Here is an 18052-nt window from a genome sequence, read left to right on the forward strand (position 1 = left end):
CTCCCAGTTTTTTTAAATGAAAGTATTCTGTCTGTGGGACATTGGTTGAATATGTATAAGAGATTCACTTGTTTGTATGAGCCTTCTTGAATAATCTTTGATGAAGAATACCACAGCGTGTAATATCTAGTATGGTTCTATTCTGTGATTTGAGCAAAATCTAACAATACTTCTTACCAAAGACTGTTCTGCAAAATAAGGCTGTGATTCTGCATTGGTGTATATCAACATGCTGCTTAAAATTTCTACCACCACCACTGGAATTAAAGCAGGTTTTAAAACCTTCCTTTCAGTATGTTTTGTATCAGCGAACACTAAAGTTGTGTCTTCTGAGTCTTTGGATAGTCTTCTGAAGTATAAAACATGAAATTTTTATGTTTCTATCTGAGAAGTTCTTGAAACAAACTAAACTCTGGTGTTTTTTCAGGCTGTCTCTTAAGCTGATTCAAGCCAGGAGTATGAACTTTTTTTAAAAAAAAAGCAATACTTTGAGCAAAAATGTAGTTTAATTATTACTTTTATATGTATTAACACTTGTGGGTTGTTGTGTTTGGTTTTAGTTTTTTTCTTCTTAGTGTTTTTTTTATTTCGAACAAGTAAGTCGGTACTTTAGTCAGGGTACTATCTGCACTGATTTCGTATTAATGGGTTACCAAACATGAAGCTTTGTGTTCTACTGTGTCTGTGAAATAATGTCTGTTGGAATTTACTGAAACTGTCAGGTGTATCTATTTATGGCAAAAATCCCATAATATTTAAAAATACTTGAAAACATTTTTGTATGTTGCAATGCTGTATCCCTTTCTTCTGGGACTAATTATCCTTAACAGCTACTTTTTACTACATCTTAGATGTTAAATAAAAGTCTTCCACAAAAAAATGAGAATAAGCAATTTATAGCATTGGCTTGGTTTTTTTTTATTTTGTTGTTGTTTTTTGTTATTTAAACAGATGTGATTTATGCATTTGGTTGTTCTTTCCCAAATCAAATATGTGGTATCTTATGCTGCAGAGATCCATATTGTTAACTGATTTATTATTTTTCTTTTTCCCCTCTTTCCAGTCCCTTGGAGTTTGGGGGAGGAGATCTTCTGTCAGTAAAGCAGATGATTGCCGATTCTGCAAAAAATTAGAACCCCCCTCCCCCAAACAGATACAGTTTTCTGGCTGAGATCTGGGTATTAAAGATAATAACAACAACAATAATTTTTAAAAAAATATTTTTTTTTAGCAGTATTCTCTTCAATGTTAGTGGAACACATTTTTCAGCCTTCCTTGGTAAAATGCCTCTATGATGTCATGGTTGCAATCATATCTTTTCTTATACAGGGTGATGCAATGCAAGAACAAAAGGAAATGTGGAATGTTTTTGTATGGAACATCACATCCACCTATATTTATCTTGTACAGAGTACTTGTGGAAATTGTATTACAAGAAACTGATTACAGAGAAAGCTAACCTAATTTACAGGAATAAGACATTCTTACTATGATCATCATGAAGAGAATTCAGTGAAGAAGAATGTGCAAATAAAGTGTTAATGCTTTTTGTAATATTGTTAAAAACTTTTGGTCACTTATTAGATTGTGCAGCTTTTCTTCAGAGGATAGCTATTAGAGGTAATGATAGGTTCAACTGTGTTTCTGTTGAAATCAAGTGGCAATTACATTTGTATACTTTGCTGTTATATGAAATTTTCAAGAGCAAGCTGTAACCCTGGCAAGTAGCATCTGTACATCGTTTTATTCAGGATGTGCATAAGTGTGTGTAACTACAAGAATATTGTGCTAAAGTGAAATTAGATTAAATAGAAAACCACAAAACAGATCAGAGAATGCAAGATAGAATTTTCACCCCATTAGTCACACATTCTGAGAATAGTATACATTGAATACTTAAGATATCTAGTTTAACAGGTAAGCAGAAAATTTAAGTTCATTCCATCATCACTACAGATTAGCTGCTGTAATTCCAAATTTTTTTTTTTTTTAAAAAGTCACCTTAATGCAACTTTAGAAGCTAACAATAGTCAGATAAAGGCATGATCAGGAATTTGCATAGCATTATTTCATCAATGTTGTACAAATATTCAGACTGTAGTTTTTCAGAAACGCTTAAGTTAGTGCTTTTGTGAATAGTTGGGTTTACATTCTTTTGTTTGACTGTGTAAACTCAATACTTGCCTATTTTGCAGTGAAAAAAACCCGAGACAGGTTAGCCCCCAAAAGAAAGCAATGCTCTGTTTTGTTTGACTTCTGGACATTGTCTCCAGTATTTGAGAGACTATTCTTTTGCCCTGGAGTTCATTTAGATGTGTCATTAAAAGTAAATGGAAGTTCTGACTTTGACTTAGATGAGGAATGCATCGTTTCGTCCAGGAGGGTGTTCAGTAATGAAAAAAGGCTAGAGGCTACTCTGGGAAGGAATGGGTGAAGAAGGAAGAAATGCAATGTTTCAAAGGGAAGAAATGTTCTTGTCCCTTTGGAGCTGCTCTGAAAAAGTTTAAACAGTGTTGACTGAGTGTTTTCAGCAAGTATTTGAGAAGTTACCAGAATGGAAGTTAATATAGTATATTTTCTGTTAGTGGATGTAACATAATTACAGTCAGATTCTGGCTATCAAGATGATCAGCAAAGTTTGAATCATGCAATCTCCTGCAATACCTGTACATTGTTGGGTAATACTTCTGATGGATTTCTCTGTTTATCCCATGTGGCACACTGAGATTTTTCAATGGAAATGGCTTTAGAATACTGTATTAGCAAGCAAGTGGAAGCTAAAGTCTGTAGTAGTAAAGATAATGTTTCTTGTACAGACCTGTTTGAACTGGAAAGCATGCTGCTTAATCTCTTTTCTGTATTAAAACAGTCTTAATATGAAACTTATTTTAAACTTTATGTTTTAATTCCATAAGTAAGTTTTGATAAGGAGGAGAAAGGTCTTCCACGATGAGAAATGCTACAGTTTCCTTAAGTGATTAACATGACCACTTTGCTCTCTTGACTAAATTAAAAGGAAAATATCAAGCCAGCTGCCATGTGTATTCAAGGAAAGATGTTAGAAAGTAATCCAAATTTCTTAGAAAGCTATTTGCTTTCTACTGCAGAACGTCAAGTGATGTCCACCTTATGATAGTCCTAAATTTATTCTGAGTTCCAATACGTGTACTGAGAATCATTTAAAACATGTTGGGAATCTTGCAGAAAGAGCCATGTGCGCAACAGATTGATGTGGGAGGCCGCTGAATAATAAATGATTAATGTGTCTTAAATAATCAATGCCAATTTAACCTCCTTCACCTTCCTTTGTTTGCAAAGCCTTATTTTATTGAGAGATCAAGGAATAATTTCTCCCATGTCGATCAGGTTACTAAAACGGAGCAGACGATGAATAGATACAGTCGACCAGCATTGTGACTGATTACGGTATCACGTTAAGTGATACAACTCTTGGAATAGCTGCTAGCTAAATAGGTAGTCCAAAGTATCATGCAGGCATCACACAAACACTCTGCAGCATGTGCTATTGCTAATGAGTTTTCATTAAAATGTGTCTCGAAAGCAGAATTAAACAATCACAGTAGAGTTCTCTTTTTCTGTCACCAAAAGAAGTCCGGCTCAGCACTGCTTTGTCGATCTTTATCAGTCTTTGGATGAAAAGAATTTGTACTTAATTTTATTCCACACAGAGTAGAAGTTCCCAAGAGCTGACATGATTTCTACCATGTCTTTTCTGTGTTTGTCTTGTGCCGATATTATAGATTTTGCATCTCAGAATTTGTTCTTTGTCTTTCAAACTGTGAGTAAAGCTGATGTAAACAGGTTATGGACTGAACCTTAACTCGTTCCCCATTTTAAGGTGAATCCTTTCCAGTTTAGTGGTCCTTACCTTTTGTATTATGCTTCTAAAGTGTCAGGCAACAAACTTGTGTGGTATTGCTCCTGATCTGCTTACTGTTTGATTTGCATAGCTACAAACAAAAATTACCTTTCCTTGGTGATCACCAGCATTGCGTTTGCAACAGTGCTGGGTGATACGTAAGTAGGCACTGACTCTAAACACCTGTCCTACCATGCAGTGTTAAAATTAATAGAAATCCATACTAATATATTTTCAGGGTATTTATTTTGTAGCTTGCTGTACGTTACCTTGGACAGCATGCCTCCGTTTGCCTCTCAAAGCCCAGGCCCTGCTTTCTGCAGAGCCTCTGTGTTTCACTAGGAGGGCGTGGAAAATGTGGAGGTGGATTCTCTAACTGTTCCCCTCCATCTCCCTTCCGTGGTCCTCATCCTCCCTGGCAGCCATGGATGCTGTGAGGGACTGTGCTTCATACTTTAGGAGGGCAGGGGAACGTAATATTGAAGTACTTGAACTTCTTGAACTTTCCAGTTTAAAATATATTCCTGCCTACGGTATTGCATAGTTTGGTACAGTGTGAAATGAGTTGCATTTTGCCACCTAAAACAGAAAATAGATCCCGCTTCTGCCTCCCCCCTGCCTTGGAGACTGCTATCTACCTGCTATTTTATGTTACAGCTAGATTATTTTTCTCGATTTATTTCTTATTTTCTCTCTGATTTTGTTCTCTAATGTATACAGTGAAATAATGCAAGCCTGTGCATAATATATTCTCTAATGCAGAATTAATTTTTTTTAAAAAAGTACCGTTAGAAATCAAACAAACCATTACCCATTTCAGTCTTGGCTTTGCTTGTACTTCTGTGTACTTATTCATATCTGGATATCCAAGTTGTTCTTGGAATGCTAATTCTTTTCCAACAACTTTCTCTAGCAATCATTTTCTCTTCTTGTCCATTTTCCTTTTTGGTTTTTTTTTGTATACAATTTCAAAACACTGTTTCAAAATCCATATGTGTTTTGGGATGTCCTACTTGTGCAAATTCTGTCAAACTTTTCATCCATTAACAGTGTCATTTATGCTGAAACTTTTTTGGTTTCGATGGTTGCCTCCCTCCAGCCCTTACCAAACATATTGCCTGACCGTCAAGCCCCTAGGTACTTGCTGTTTGAATTCCATTTAGCCACCAAGTCATGAACATGAATGAATGAATGAGTTCACCTGGGGCTGGCTCACTGCAGGGATCAACAGTTCAAGTGACCAGTGCTGAACTTGCCAGGGGATGCTCGCTTGTGCTGAGGGTTTGGAGTCTCTGGTGCCGTACGAAAAGTTGATAAACGCACCTCAAAAGTAACTGGGTTCTGACTTGCTGTATGGAAAAAACAGGCTTCCGCTAATCACTTTAATTCTGTGGCTGATTACGAACAGGTCTTATGCATTTAATTTTGCCATCTCTAGGAATAAAGAACAGTAAAATTTACATTCTGTAGTGGTGCTCAATTAGTATGAATGATCTTCAGTTTTGATTTGTGGAATGCAAGTTTGCTTCTGGCTGCTTGTATAAATACACTGTGTGCTGCTTAAATATTTGTAGTAATATATGACTTGATGATATAGTAGCTAAGTTTCCTCATAGACCAGAACTTAACGTAATACTGTAGTCTCTGTGTCTTTTAAAATATTGTTTTCCTGTAATATACTCTGCAATAACAGTGCAAGGTTTTTCTTGCCTGTTAAGTTTCCCATCTTTCTACTTATTCTACATTTCTCTGTTATAAACTTCTTCTGTCTTTGTATCTGCGCTTACGCTGTTGTTATCTTGCTTCTAAAGTGCAGTAAAATATGAGGTACTTAGAAATATTGGTCAGACTTACTGTCACTAACTTTTTCTTAGACATCTTGGGGTGAGGGAGAGAAGAGGGGGAAGAAGGAAAGGAGAGTGTTTAGTTATTACTACTTATTCACCCTAGATTATTTTTTTAAGACAGTGCTTTTCCCACTTTTTCCTCCTTTAGCTCCATTACTGTCTTCTCCTTAGAGTTCCCCAGTTTACTTTTTAAGCATATCCATCTAGACATTTTAACTCATTTCTTATTTTTACTTTAATTTCTGTGTACTACTTATAAATGAGTATGACTTACTAAAATGTTATTGCAGTAGTACATTTTCAGCATGGTGCAGTTACATTGTTTCTATCATAAAGATACTACCAGGTAGTTCATGACCTCTCTAAGTATTAATAAAATGAGCGGTTATCCCTGGAATTAATAACATGTTTTTACTACGTCTGCTCTGACCTGTTATGCTAAGGATAGAAGGAAGTAGGACCCTGAAAAACAAGACCTTTCCATCGTTTTTATTTGCCTGAAATTAAAAAGCCATCCTTGTCCTACTAAATTATACCTTGCTGACTGTGCCCGTGCAGTATGCTGAATACTAGCAGTGTCCTAGTTGTAAGGCCAGAGAATGGTTTGGGAATATCATAGCAGCACTGAAATCTTTTGAATTTTCTTCAGAAGAATGAACTGAGAATTTAGTAAAGTGCATTCAATAACGATCAGAAACTCTAAACTTAGCAACTTTTCACAATAGGCTTTGAGTATATCTTCTTAAAAATTATAAAAAACTTGGATTCACCTTGAAGAAGAGATCAACAAGCAAAATTCAGAAATAAGGCATGGATAACCACTGTATTATAAAGCAATGTGTATGGGTTTTGTCATATTAGTACATTTAGAATGAGTGCTTTTTAATGCAGAATGATCTACTTACACAGTTTTATCATAATGTGGAAATGTTTTCATGTTGTGTGCATGCTGCATGTAGATTCCCTCTATTAGCATAAACTAGTTCATTCTGGTGACCTTCTTCCTGTACAAACATGACATCTGTTGTACATAACTGTTTTCTAACTAGAACTATGTCATGCACAAGCTGACAAGTCATATTTCTGGTTTTGTATGCATTGTCACTTAATTCCTTGTTACGTTGATCGTTGGTGTGAACGAAGCTTTATTATTACATGCTGCTTGCATGACTGCATACAGCAGAAATGATCATTTTTCATTTAACTTTGTGTTGTCATCAAACCATGCATCTTTAAGATTTCATTTCATTTCTTTTTCCTTTTTTTTTTTTTTTTTTCCTAAAGGCCCTGTGGAATTCTCCATGTTCTGAAGGCTTAGTTTACAAACCTATCAGCATCTCATTGGTTCCATCATTATTAAATTAAAAAACAACATCTGGACACTCTACACTTATGGATTTAATTAAATACTGCTGTATAGGAAATGAGCTGCAAGTTACCCTTACTGGCAAAATGTGCTACTACTAAATATAATATTTGTATTGTCAAAAGTCAAACATGATTTTTTTGGCAGAAATATCTTCATTATTAAATATGTCTATGAATAAATTATTAGTAAGCTATCACAAAGTTATTTGAAATAAAACTCAATTATTCTTGTAATTTTGTGCAATTAATCATCCATTGGTGATTCACTACAAGTAAGAAAATACTTCAGTGATGCTTGTCTCCGAGATCTGAAAAAATACATCTTCAAGATCTGCAAACTTAAGTAAACTATTAGTTTTTTAAAACTGGTATTTTCTTTTTGGTCTTCAAGTAATAATACTTTTGCACCATTTGTGAATACGGGGTCAGCACCTTTCAATACATGCTCTATTGATGGATATTCATAATTATGTATGTAATTTTAATGTGCGATGCAGTAGACATTTCTGCAGGGGACTTGGTAGGCTTTATCCCTGGAAATAGGAGAGCTGATCCTAGAAACGTAAGCTCTGTTTTTTAATCAGTTAGAATCATAGCTTTACTCTACTTTTTATCCTATTTTCTGAGTACTTCAGCTTCTAAGAGACATTGCTAGGACAGCACCAATACGTGCAAAGTGAATATTGTGTTTGCTGGACCTGACTGTGCTGCTTGAGGGGATAGCAGTTGTTGTCCAAAACGGGGGTGTGTGTGTGTGTGTAATTCCTGGTTTATGGCTTTATTAAGCAAGAAATCAGAAGCAAACTGGAGAGTTCACCACAAACCCTGTCACCAGTATTAGCTGCCTCAGTATTCCCTCCCCCAAGATTGACTTCATTCACCCAAGGATGTTCTCTGCACCCACCCTTACCAGGTAAGATAAGAAGGTGCTTGTACTATTTGATTGCTTAAAGCTTTCCTGCTAAACTTTTTCTTACTAACAAGAGATGATAGTTGAATCTTGTCACTATACCATTTTGATCAGGCCTCATGGTATATAATAAGTTATTCAACTGGAGCAACTGTTTAGCACCTGTGGCTTTAATTTCAAACAGTGGCCATACTGCTCTCATTTAAAAATAACATTTCACCAGTTATTCTTAAATGGATCTGAACTGAAAATAAAAGCAATCAACTAAATATTCATGCAAGTCGTCTTCATAAGTGATGTTGCATTATGTACCACTTAAAATAGTGTTATTGTTTATCAACCTTATCATCTTTTCTTTTGTTCATAACATCCATCTTCAGCATCTTCTCTTGCCCTTTTGGTCAGGCTTTCTGAAACTTCTTTGCATGTATAATTGCATAGTTCTAATTGTATTTGTTGGAAGTGTCTTGAAAAACCCATTAAGTAGCAAAGACATAATTTAAAGAAAGAACAGAAATGAGCGTGTGCATATTATTCTTTTGAACTTCACCTTCCTTCTTGAACTTCATCTGTTGCAATTTTTCCTTCTCTTCCCTGGTACTAGAAAGTCCTTTCTGCACAGACATCATTACCTCTTCCTGTCTGTCATGCTTTCTTTTTTCATCACCATTTTTATTATGGTAATATTTTCAGTCCATGTAGGGTACTGTTATCTGGAAGAGGACAGAGAGAACATTTTACATTGTGATGCTTTGCTTAAAGAAATCCATATTGGGGATGGAGAGAATTGTGAAAAAAACTATGTAAGTTAGTGAAAAAATAAGAGTAGAATAAAATGAAAATATCATTTCAAGATTCCAATGAGAAGAAAACTAGTTTCACTTCCTGAATGAACAAGCTTTTAACCTGGTCCTCCTGAGCCTCTGAAAGAGTACTTAATATACTGAAACAGCTGGTGTATCTCTAAGCCTGTCGCCTGATGAAGGTGTTGCTAGCAGCTGTCATTTCAGTGCAAAATTGAACACCGCCCTTTGACTTAGGAGATAAAGAGCGTAAGAGTTGGGATTTTAACTTTCCTGGGATATTACCTATCACTTCCAATACTTTTTTTGCATTTTTTTGTTTTACTTTCATTTTTCTATAACTTTACAAAACAATATGAATCAATAAGAAATTACTCAGGTTTAGGTTTTTGTTCACATAGCATTCGAATGGTCTGGAAAAAAATCATGACTGACAAGTAATGTTCAGGCTTCAGGGAGACACGATCAATGTGGGTGAAGCCCACACTTTTTATGCCTAGGCAAGAACTTGGTGTTAGTCTAATTAGGCTTAACAGTCTGATCAAAGATATATTTTTTTTTTTTGTTATTCCAGTTACAGTGATGCTAGCACATCTAGTTCAAACAGTTAAAAATTAAATGTACAAGAAGTTCCTAGTATCTACTCCTTTCTTTGATGTATCGCTCACTCTTGCACAGCCTCTCTTGTGACGGTCAATGACTTTAGGTCGGTCGTGAGAGTGGTAGCACTGCAGTAAATCTGATATCACAACTCCTTGGCAAGAGTCTGATGTTAACGTTGATAATTTCTTTCTCCTCATTCTGGAATCCATTTGAGATCTCTCTGATATGTTTGTTAACATGTTGTATACCTTGCTCTTTATCATTGATTTCAAGTTTACATGACATCTCTGTTATCCTTACAACTGGTTTTACCACGCCTCAAAGGTTTCTTGCCTTTGATGGTGAGTAACTGACCATTGCTTAGTTGTTCATAGTCCTGGGGTCTCTAGTGTTGTCCAGGGCCTTTAATTATTTGGATCGTTCACTATCAGAACATCATTCTTCACAAAGTGCTTGTTACTGATATCTGTAAGATACGAACATACAGCTGACAAAGCCACCCCTGCATGCCCCCGCTGCCAAAACCTTGCCATGTGAGCCTAATACTAGCTGTTACACTCTGCGACTGTGAAAAGCTGACCAACAGGTAGTGCGAAAACGGTAACAGTAACCTGGTCATTAGATAACTGCCCTTAAGAGCTAAGGCAAATACCCAGACAGGCCAGACAGAAACAGATCTTGATGCCCATGGTGTTAGTTTAATCCAAGGCTGGTGTCCTGTTACAAGCACCAGGAACGCCGTGTTAACTGGGATACAGTGGTAAAACAGTATTGGCAAAATACTTTGTTCTCGTTCTGAGCATTGACATTCTGAGCAAGCGCAGAGGTTTGGTATTTTAGCTAGCACGCACTGTTCTTTCTCCATTTGATGCTTTGCAAGTACTACCACATAACCCGAGTTTGCTTTCTGCGCTTTCTTCCAGGGATTTCTGAATGTGTGAGCGCAATGCTGTTTGATACAGCATAAGAGAGGAAAAAGTAGAAATCAAGTCACTGGATTTAAAATTAACACAGGTGCAAAAATGTTACAGCTAAAGCAAATATTCTGTGGTAAAAGTTGAGAGGTTGAAAAGGAACAAGAGTAATTTTAATAGTTAGAAGCAGTCAGAGAGGCAGGCCAGTCTCAAAAATCCTGAGGTGGGACTGAGAGGCAGAAAGATTACATTCTGCTTGAATTAAAGGGAGATTTTCTTTCATTTGTCAGCATTTTTTTTTTGTTTTTTTAAAAAATTAACCTTCTGAAGCAATTTCAATATGAAAACATGCAGAACAGTGTGAACACTGGTATATAAATTATTCTGCTGTGCCTCAATATGCATTTGGGCCAATAAAGAACTCCTGTAGCTTACAATGTTTACAAAAGGTCTCTCCAATAATTTGAAACATAATAGTTGAGTCTGTCTGTGGGCACAGGTGCTGTGTGCATGGTGAAGGGACTGGAAAAGTTGTTTTTCTTGAATATCTGATCTCCTGTTTTTGAGCTGAGTTTACCCAGTGTTAACCAGTGGCTTTTAGGTGTATGTACACCATTTGGTGATTTAGATTATGATTCAGACTTATCAGTATGCTTTAGACTTTTATATAAGCGTTAAAACTGAAAGAGCTTAGGAAGAAAAAGTTAGCATACAATATATGACCTATGTTATACCAATAATAGAAACAGAAGATGCCATTTCTATCCCTGACCTATTACTGGTACTTTCACAATTGAAGTGCGGTGAGAACTATATCCAGGCTGTGTATACTCTGCCTTCATTTCAATACAGTGCTCTTTTAGTATTCATTTATTCATTTTTAGTAATGGAAGTTTCTACTTCTTAAGAGTCAACAGAATATTAACATTAATGATAAAACAGCAAGAAGGAGCATGAAGGGAAAAGATTATAAATCAGATTTGGGGAAGTGATACATTTCTTTTGTAGTGTACAAAAAAGCATTAAATTGAAAACAGAATCTACTGGATACCAACAATAAAAAAAAAACACCTTCTGTTTGGTTACTAGCAAATGCACTGCAAAAAAACTTGCAAAGATATATTTCTGTGTGTGCATGTATTATATCATGCTGAAGTTGAAAGGACATGAATTAGATACCATATTACAACTTGTATTCAGTACCAGCGTCGTTACTTTCAGGGAGATTTTTATTCACTTAAAAACATCCAGGAAAAAATGGATGGTGCTGTTAATGTTAACTGTCATGATGAAATTAAGTGATAGCTTTGTATTTGATGCTGAAAGAAGGGGGCTTCATCTATATTGTGCAATATTTGGAGAGAAAGGCCAACACTTTTGCTGACATATAATGTTATGTTTTAAGTAAAGAATGAGGAAAGCACAACTGCTTGAGAGGAACAGATGATAGAGGCAGTAGGATCTTCCTACTTTAAATATATGCAACAATTTTAAGTGCACACATCAGAGACCTGAGCTTCCCAATATGCAAGTATTATGAAGTGTCCATGTGAATATATATTTGGGCATCTGTGTACGTCTATATTTCATCTTCCAGTCTGTTACATGATTGAGGAGAAAAGATTAAAGCGGAGACAAATCTACTGCAGGACTCCTGTCAGGTTATGAATAAATTCTTCAAAGAGAACCCCTAAGAAATTGCCAACTTTGTCTGTCTTCATGTTGTCTATTTCTGTAATACCTAAAGTTTTGTTGGTTAGAGTGGAAGTCTGCAAAAAGACCGGGTTCAGTGATCCTATCTGGCTCCAGTAGAGTCAGCTTTTAAGATTCTGTATGTTGTGCAAGCATTCAGGTACCCTGAAAAAGCTCCAGTAATTGCAGAATGCGAATAAAAATCCTGAGGCTAAGGATGAGCAGTTGGCTCTTCAGACATTGTTGTGTTTCTGTTCATAATCCCAGTGTCGCAATTTTTTCGAAGGCTTGTGAAACTGTTCCTTGATGCTAGAAGGTGCTTACTAGAGAAACAGTAGCTGACAGGTTAGTTGCCTACCAAAGACTGTTTCATATATGTGTATAGCAAAATAAATAACAGGAATTTTTAATCATTGTGGTAACTGGAGAAAAGTGAGCACATTGCTTCTATGTGGAAAGCTTTCTGAATTGCAAAACTAAGTATTAAGATGAGCTGACAGTCACGGGTAACATCATTTATGGGACTCTCTGGAAATGAGAGCATCCCAGTGAACTCAAGGCAGGGCTATGAGGTTGTGTCATTTGTTCTTTCCTGTTTTTTAATTGGGATCTGAAACTGAGGGGCTAACTATGCTTCAGGAGCTGCTCCAGTGTGGGCTCTCCATAGGCTGCAGTTCCTTCAGGGCATATCCACCTGCTCTGACGCAGTGCTCTCCACAGGCCGCAGTGTGGATGGGTATCTGCTCTGGTGCCTGGAGCACCTCCTCTTCACTGACCTTGCTGTTCACAGGGCTTTTTCTCACCTTTTCTTCCTTCACTTCTCTGCTATTTGGTGTTTTGCCCTTTCTTAAATTTGTTTTCACAGAGGTGCCACCAGCTTTACTGGTGCTCGCTGTGTTGTTTTGTGGACCCATCATAATGGTGGGTCCATTGTGGAGCTGTCAGGAAGAGGCTGTGTCCGGCACGGGGCAGCCCCTGATGTTGTCTCACAGAGGCCACCCTGCAGCCCTCCTGCTGCCAGCACCTTGCCGCATAAACCCATTGCCACAGCAAACAAAAGCAAAGCGTAGTCCTGCAGCTGGCCCAAATGGGATGAGTGTTAATAATCTTATAATTCCTTTTCATGTTAGGGAAAAGCTTCCTTGGACTTACAGAGCTGTAATATGTGAGGAGTGAGTATTATAAAATGGTTGATTAGATGTGTGAATTCAGACATGTAACAAATTCAGAAACTAATGCAACTTAGCATAACTTTTGTTCCAAAATACCCAGATACACTGAGACTGGTGGTGGTGGTGACAACTACTATGAATTCATCCTTGGAATGAGAGACACAATGTTGGCAGAACTTCCATTGGCGCCTCAGGCCAAGAGCCCCTTTTTTCGCTACAGGAGCTGGGCTTTGCATTGAGTGTGTTAAGAGAGAAAAAAAAAAAAAAGAAAAGTTTTACCAATAACATTGCTCCTATTTAATTATGTTCTCAGAAAAATTAGCCTTCATGAATTACGCAAAAAATTGGAGCTTTGCTTGCAAGCTGGCCTAAAAAAAAATAAATCAATAAATGGATTGGATACTGTATTAAATTGCATTAATACTGGACTTCTTTCTTGGTAGTATGGAGTTAAGAACAAGTGTTTAGATTAGAGGTCATTTGGTATAGCTGGGACTGTGTTCAGTTTATCTGGGAGAAGGTGATCTTCAATGTCAGTGAAAAGGCCTAATTTAAAAAAAATATGGAAACCGATATTTACTCCATGTTCTGTTGGAATACAGTCTTCCCCTATTCTCATTCAAAATAATCTAGCAATCAAATTTTGTATAAATAAGGCCAAAATAAAGATAGCATATTTTTAAGGAGGCAATTCTCTCCTTGTTTTGGTAGTGGATTAGCGTTGCATTTAATATTACTGTTCTGGAAAATCTTTCACCAAGTTGTGTATCACATCTTTATTAGCAGTCCTGTGTATGAGGTGATTCTTCATCACGTTTTCTGTTTAAATCTGTACAACACTTCAGAGCGTGCAAGCTTGATGTCAACCAAATTGGAGTTGAATAGCAGGTAGAGTTTGCCTTTTAAATTTGGGCCGCGTATTCCGTGTAGCCATTTCACAAGTATGTCAAACGTTAGTAATTTGATCTGTGGGAATAAACTACTTGGTAAAATAATAGTAATAATAGTCTCTGGCAGAATTTTGAATAAAATTGGTGTACATACCTGCTATTGTATTGTTAGAGAAGTAAATTTTCAAGTCTATTTTAAAATAGCACAGGTGTAAACTCAGCAGTAACTTAAATAGCAAAACCTTTAAAAAATTTCCTTGTCATGGAACTCCTAGATGTGATTTGAGTGATCTGACTGATAAAATAGCATGGACAAGTAGCGTGAAAGGCAAAATGAGAACAAAACGTAGTGAGAACAAGGAGGAAAACAAAACCTATATGAACCCATCAGAGTGCACCTACATATATCTGGTATTTTCTTTGCTTTTTAGTATTTCCCTTTGCAACAAATATCCAGGGAGAGCAATAGATCTGTCTTCTGAAGGTCCTCATACGTCAATGTTCTTTCCTGATGTTGGCCAGTAGTAGAGAAAAAGTAAAAGGAAAAACAAGCGTAGAGCGATGTCACTGGTAAACTGTCGAGCTCATCAAATGAGGTTCGGGATTTTCTTAACCTGAAGACTGGTAATTGCTGATAGACCTACTTTTTATGATTGGATTTCCCTTATGATTCTCTACCTTGACAACATCCTTAAAGGAATATGTTCTGGTTTGAGTTTAGTTTGATTATTCTTCTTTATGCTACTAGTTTAATTAACATGCTTCTCGTTGTCTACAGTGGTGATAAAATTACTATCCAATGTTCATTATTTCTATAGGTTTTTTCAGTAGTTCACTATCGTTATAGTTCTTTGTTGAACAAGTTTATGCTGAGAAACAGATTAAGCAAATATTATATATACAGGGTATATATATAGTCAAAAGAAGGTGCCAAATGTTTGAATCGAAGAGCTTTTTATTCTCACTTAAGTGGGAAGGGAAGAAATTAGTTGGCTGACTCCATTCCTAAACCCCAGGTTTTTCTGTCTTCCTTTCTCAAATCTCTTGTTGCCATGCCTGCAAATTTCTCTTGCTGTTGGGAATATTTGCAAACTCTGTTAGTGGTGGGGCTTTTGTTCTGGCTCATTATTTTCCCCTGCTGCTGCTCCTTTGCTCATTTCCTTTTATCTTGCTGTATTGTTTTTATTCTCTCTCCACATTACAGTCCCATTTGGCTCATCCTCCCCTTTCTTTCTTTTCTATAAAACATCATTTTTATCACCCATAAAGCATGCTTCTAAAACTTCAACAATAACAGAAACCAGAGAGTCACACTTTTTCTTTTAACTTTTGTTTTTCCTCAGTCTGTTTCTGTTTTTTAGGCCGAAGGGAAGAGAAAAAAGACACCTAAGGCAAACTGTCCATACAGAATAATTCTCAGGGACGAGGAAGTGATATTTTTCCTGTAGTTCAGAGTGCTAGCTGCCATGTTCAAAATCTATGAAAAGAAAATAATGCCATTTTCAATTCTGTGGATGTTAAGGTAATTTTAGATATCGTTTTAAATGTCTAGAAAATTATACTGGTTTATTCCATCTTGTATCAAGTAAAAATCCCATAAAACTTGTTTACCCACCCTTTGGTTTTCTTGAACTATTTGTAACAGATTCTGGTTGGCAAATATCCAGAGCTTTACTGTGTGCTGTCAACTTGGACTGCATAGAGAGCAGCCATTTTCAGCTGACCATGCAGATGTACAATTTAATTAAAATACTTTTAAATTCTTTTGGGCATCTACAGAAAAATTTTTAGACTGCCAGAAGGCTTACTTTGCATTAGTGCTTTGCTGTAACTTATATTTCATAATGTAATGAATTTTCAGTAGGTCATGCCACTGTTCTGGCTAAACACAGAATGCCTTTTGTATGTTTACGATGTCACGCGTTGGCGGAAGATCCTAGCACAGTAAATTGGAGGGTGCAGAGAGAGCACTGACATGATGTATTCCTCTTTCATATTGCTAGTCTGTACGCCTCAATACAGATATCATAGTCCTTGTTGTTGCCCACAAATACCCATAAAATTCTTAAAGCTGACTTTTAAAACTCTCAGTGAGTTACTGTTACAGTAAAGACAGGAGAAGTTATTATTTTGGCAATATTGGACAGCTTTCCTTCTGCTGAAGACACTCGTTTCGGCTTTGTTTCTATCCTGCATTGTTCCAGTGTTGCTTCCCCTTGCCCTTTGCTTGTGAGTAATTAACGTAATGTGCTACTTTACGTCTGATAAATTTAATTAATCTATGATTAGTACCAGTATTTTTGCATAAGCGTAAAAAACATGTTCAAAGACTTGGGGCCATGCGCTTATAAAATACTCAGCTTGTTCTTCAGTTAATTTGAGTAGATTATTGCAGGACCAAACAAAAATCTTATTAAATACACCTGGGAAAGCATACCCTTTGGAGATTTTGCACAGCAAGATTTCACCTCCTTTTCACGGGAGGCTTTTTAAAGGCCGGGTTAAAGAAATCACTGAACTATCCTGTTGTCTGGTGAATTCTTGCCCAGGGGAAGCATCCTGCTGCTTCAGATTTTCTTAGCCATCAGACCAAGAGAAAACTTCTGCAGAAGTATTTACAGTGTGCAGCTCGATACCTATAGCCAGGGGAAGCTCTGTTTTGTTTGAAGAACAAGGACGTGTGGACAGCCTGGCTCAACTTCCATGTTCAATTTAGGATGCCAGAACATTATATTGAACTATCCTGAGGCATTAGGGTGAGTCACTCAAAATCTCTTCTGCACACTTTCTTAGTATTTGGGTTTTCTTTTGCACACAGTAACTTTTAAGGTTTTTTTTTTTTCTTTTTGCTAAACACATTGCCAAAGCTCATTAAATACAACTACAGCACTAATGTGACATGTTATTTTGTAACCTGTAGTTGCATAAATTCTTTCCTCTGTGTGTGTGTGTGTGTGTGTGTGTGTGTAAGAGATGATGTTTCAGGTAACTAGTGGAGAAACCTTCCATGGTACATGACAATTATTCACTCTTACACCTCTCCCAAGACTGAAATTTGGGTCAGTTCTCACAGGTTAATAAATACATTATTTCTGAAAAAAGGTCTGCTGCCTACAGGAAACTTTATTTTCTTTTAGAAGGGACAAGGGTGGAAGCATTGGGGAGGGCAGCAGGGATGAAGACTGCCCAATATATTTAACGAAAGGTTCATTTTTTTCATATTTTTATTCTATCTTTCCTTGAAATGTTCTCTGAAAACTTTCAGTGCTTTCACTTCCTATTCTTGTAAACTTGCCTCATTGGCCAATTACAATTCTCTAATGGTCTCTGGTCCTTCCTATATTTAATTTTTTTTATGCATTAGTTCCCAGACTTTTTCTTTGTCAGCACTTTTGTTTCCATGTACTTCTGTGCTCATTTGTGAACAGTAGTTTTCCCCATCTGCAGTTTTCATTCTTGCTTTAAATTTTTCCTTGGAATGTATCTTTTTTGTTTTCTTTGTAGTCATATCGATAGTGCAAAACCAATAACTTGGAGTGCAAGTTTGTATGGAGGTACCAGTGAAGTCAAGAGGGAAAACTTTTGGGTGTAGAGTAGAATTTCCAATTGGAAAAAGTTATTGCTTAATTTTTACTAACGTGTTTTATCTTATTCAACTTCTATATTGGTTACCGCAAAAAGGGATGTATGGCCACGTTAAGAAAATAAGTTAAATCAAGGATTGTCACAAAATCGTTAGACATTCTATCTTTTTCTGTCTTGAAAGCATATTCTCCAGGCTCCTGTTATTGTTGAGTTACTGCCTCAGCTGCAGATTTCCCGAATGTGTATTGAAGTAGCACATTAGCGGTAGTGATGCAAGTAAGCTTTGGCTTCTGCAAAAGCACTTCAGAAATAGTAATGATGCTATTTAAATACCTTGACACTTTCTCCTACTGTTTGCTACCATTTTTCTACTTAGTCTTTAGATGCC

The 18052-nt window shown here is 36.6% G+C and overlaps 1 protein-coding gene across 7 annotated transcripts in view; it reads left to right on the forward strand.

Moving 5' to 3' along the window:
• Nucleotides 1–18052, forward strand: part of CCSER1 (coiled-coil serine rich protein 1) — a 712872-nt gene that overhangs the window by 440259 nt on the left and 254561 nt on the right. The window contains exon 10 of one of the 7 annotated variants that reach the window (XM_054824862.1): nucleotides 7012–7329. The exons of 5 other annotated variants lie outside the window; for them this stretch is intronic. In XM_054824862.1, the coding sequence (XP_054680837.1) occupies nucleotides 7012–7092 (81 nt within the window). In that variant the 3' untranslated portion in view covers nucleotides 7093–7329. Of the gene's footprint in view, nucleotides 1–1329; nucleotides 2554–7011; nucleotides 7330–18052 lie in introns of those variants that run through there. One more of the 7 variants, XM_054824861.1, reaches the window with a different exon arrangement.

Source organism: Grus americana, chromosome 4, assembly GCF_028858705.1.
Source record: "Grus americana isolate bGruAme1 chromosome 4, bGruAme1.mat, whole genome shotgun sequence".
Classification (NCBI taxonomy): Eukaryota; Metazoa; Chordata; class Aves; order Gruiformes; family Gruidae; genus Grus; species Grus americana.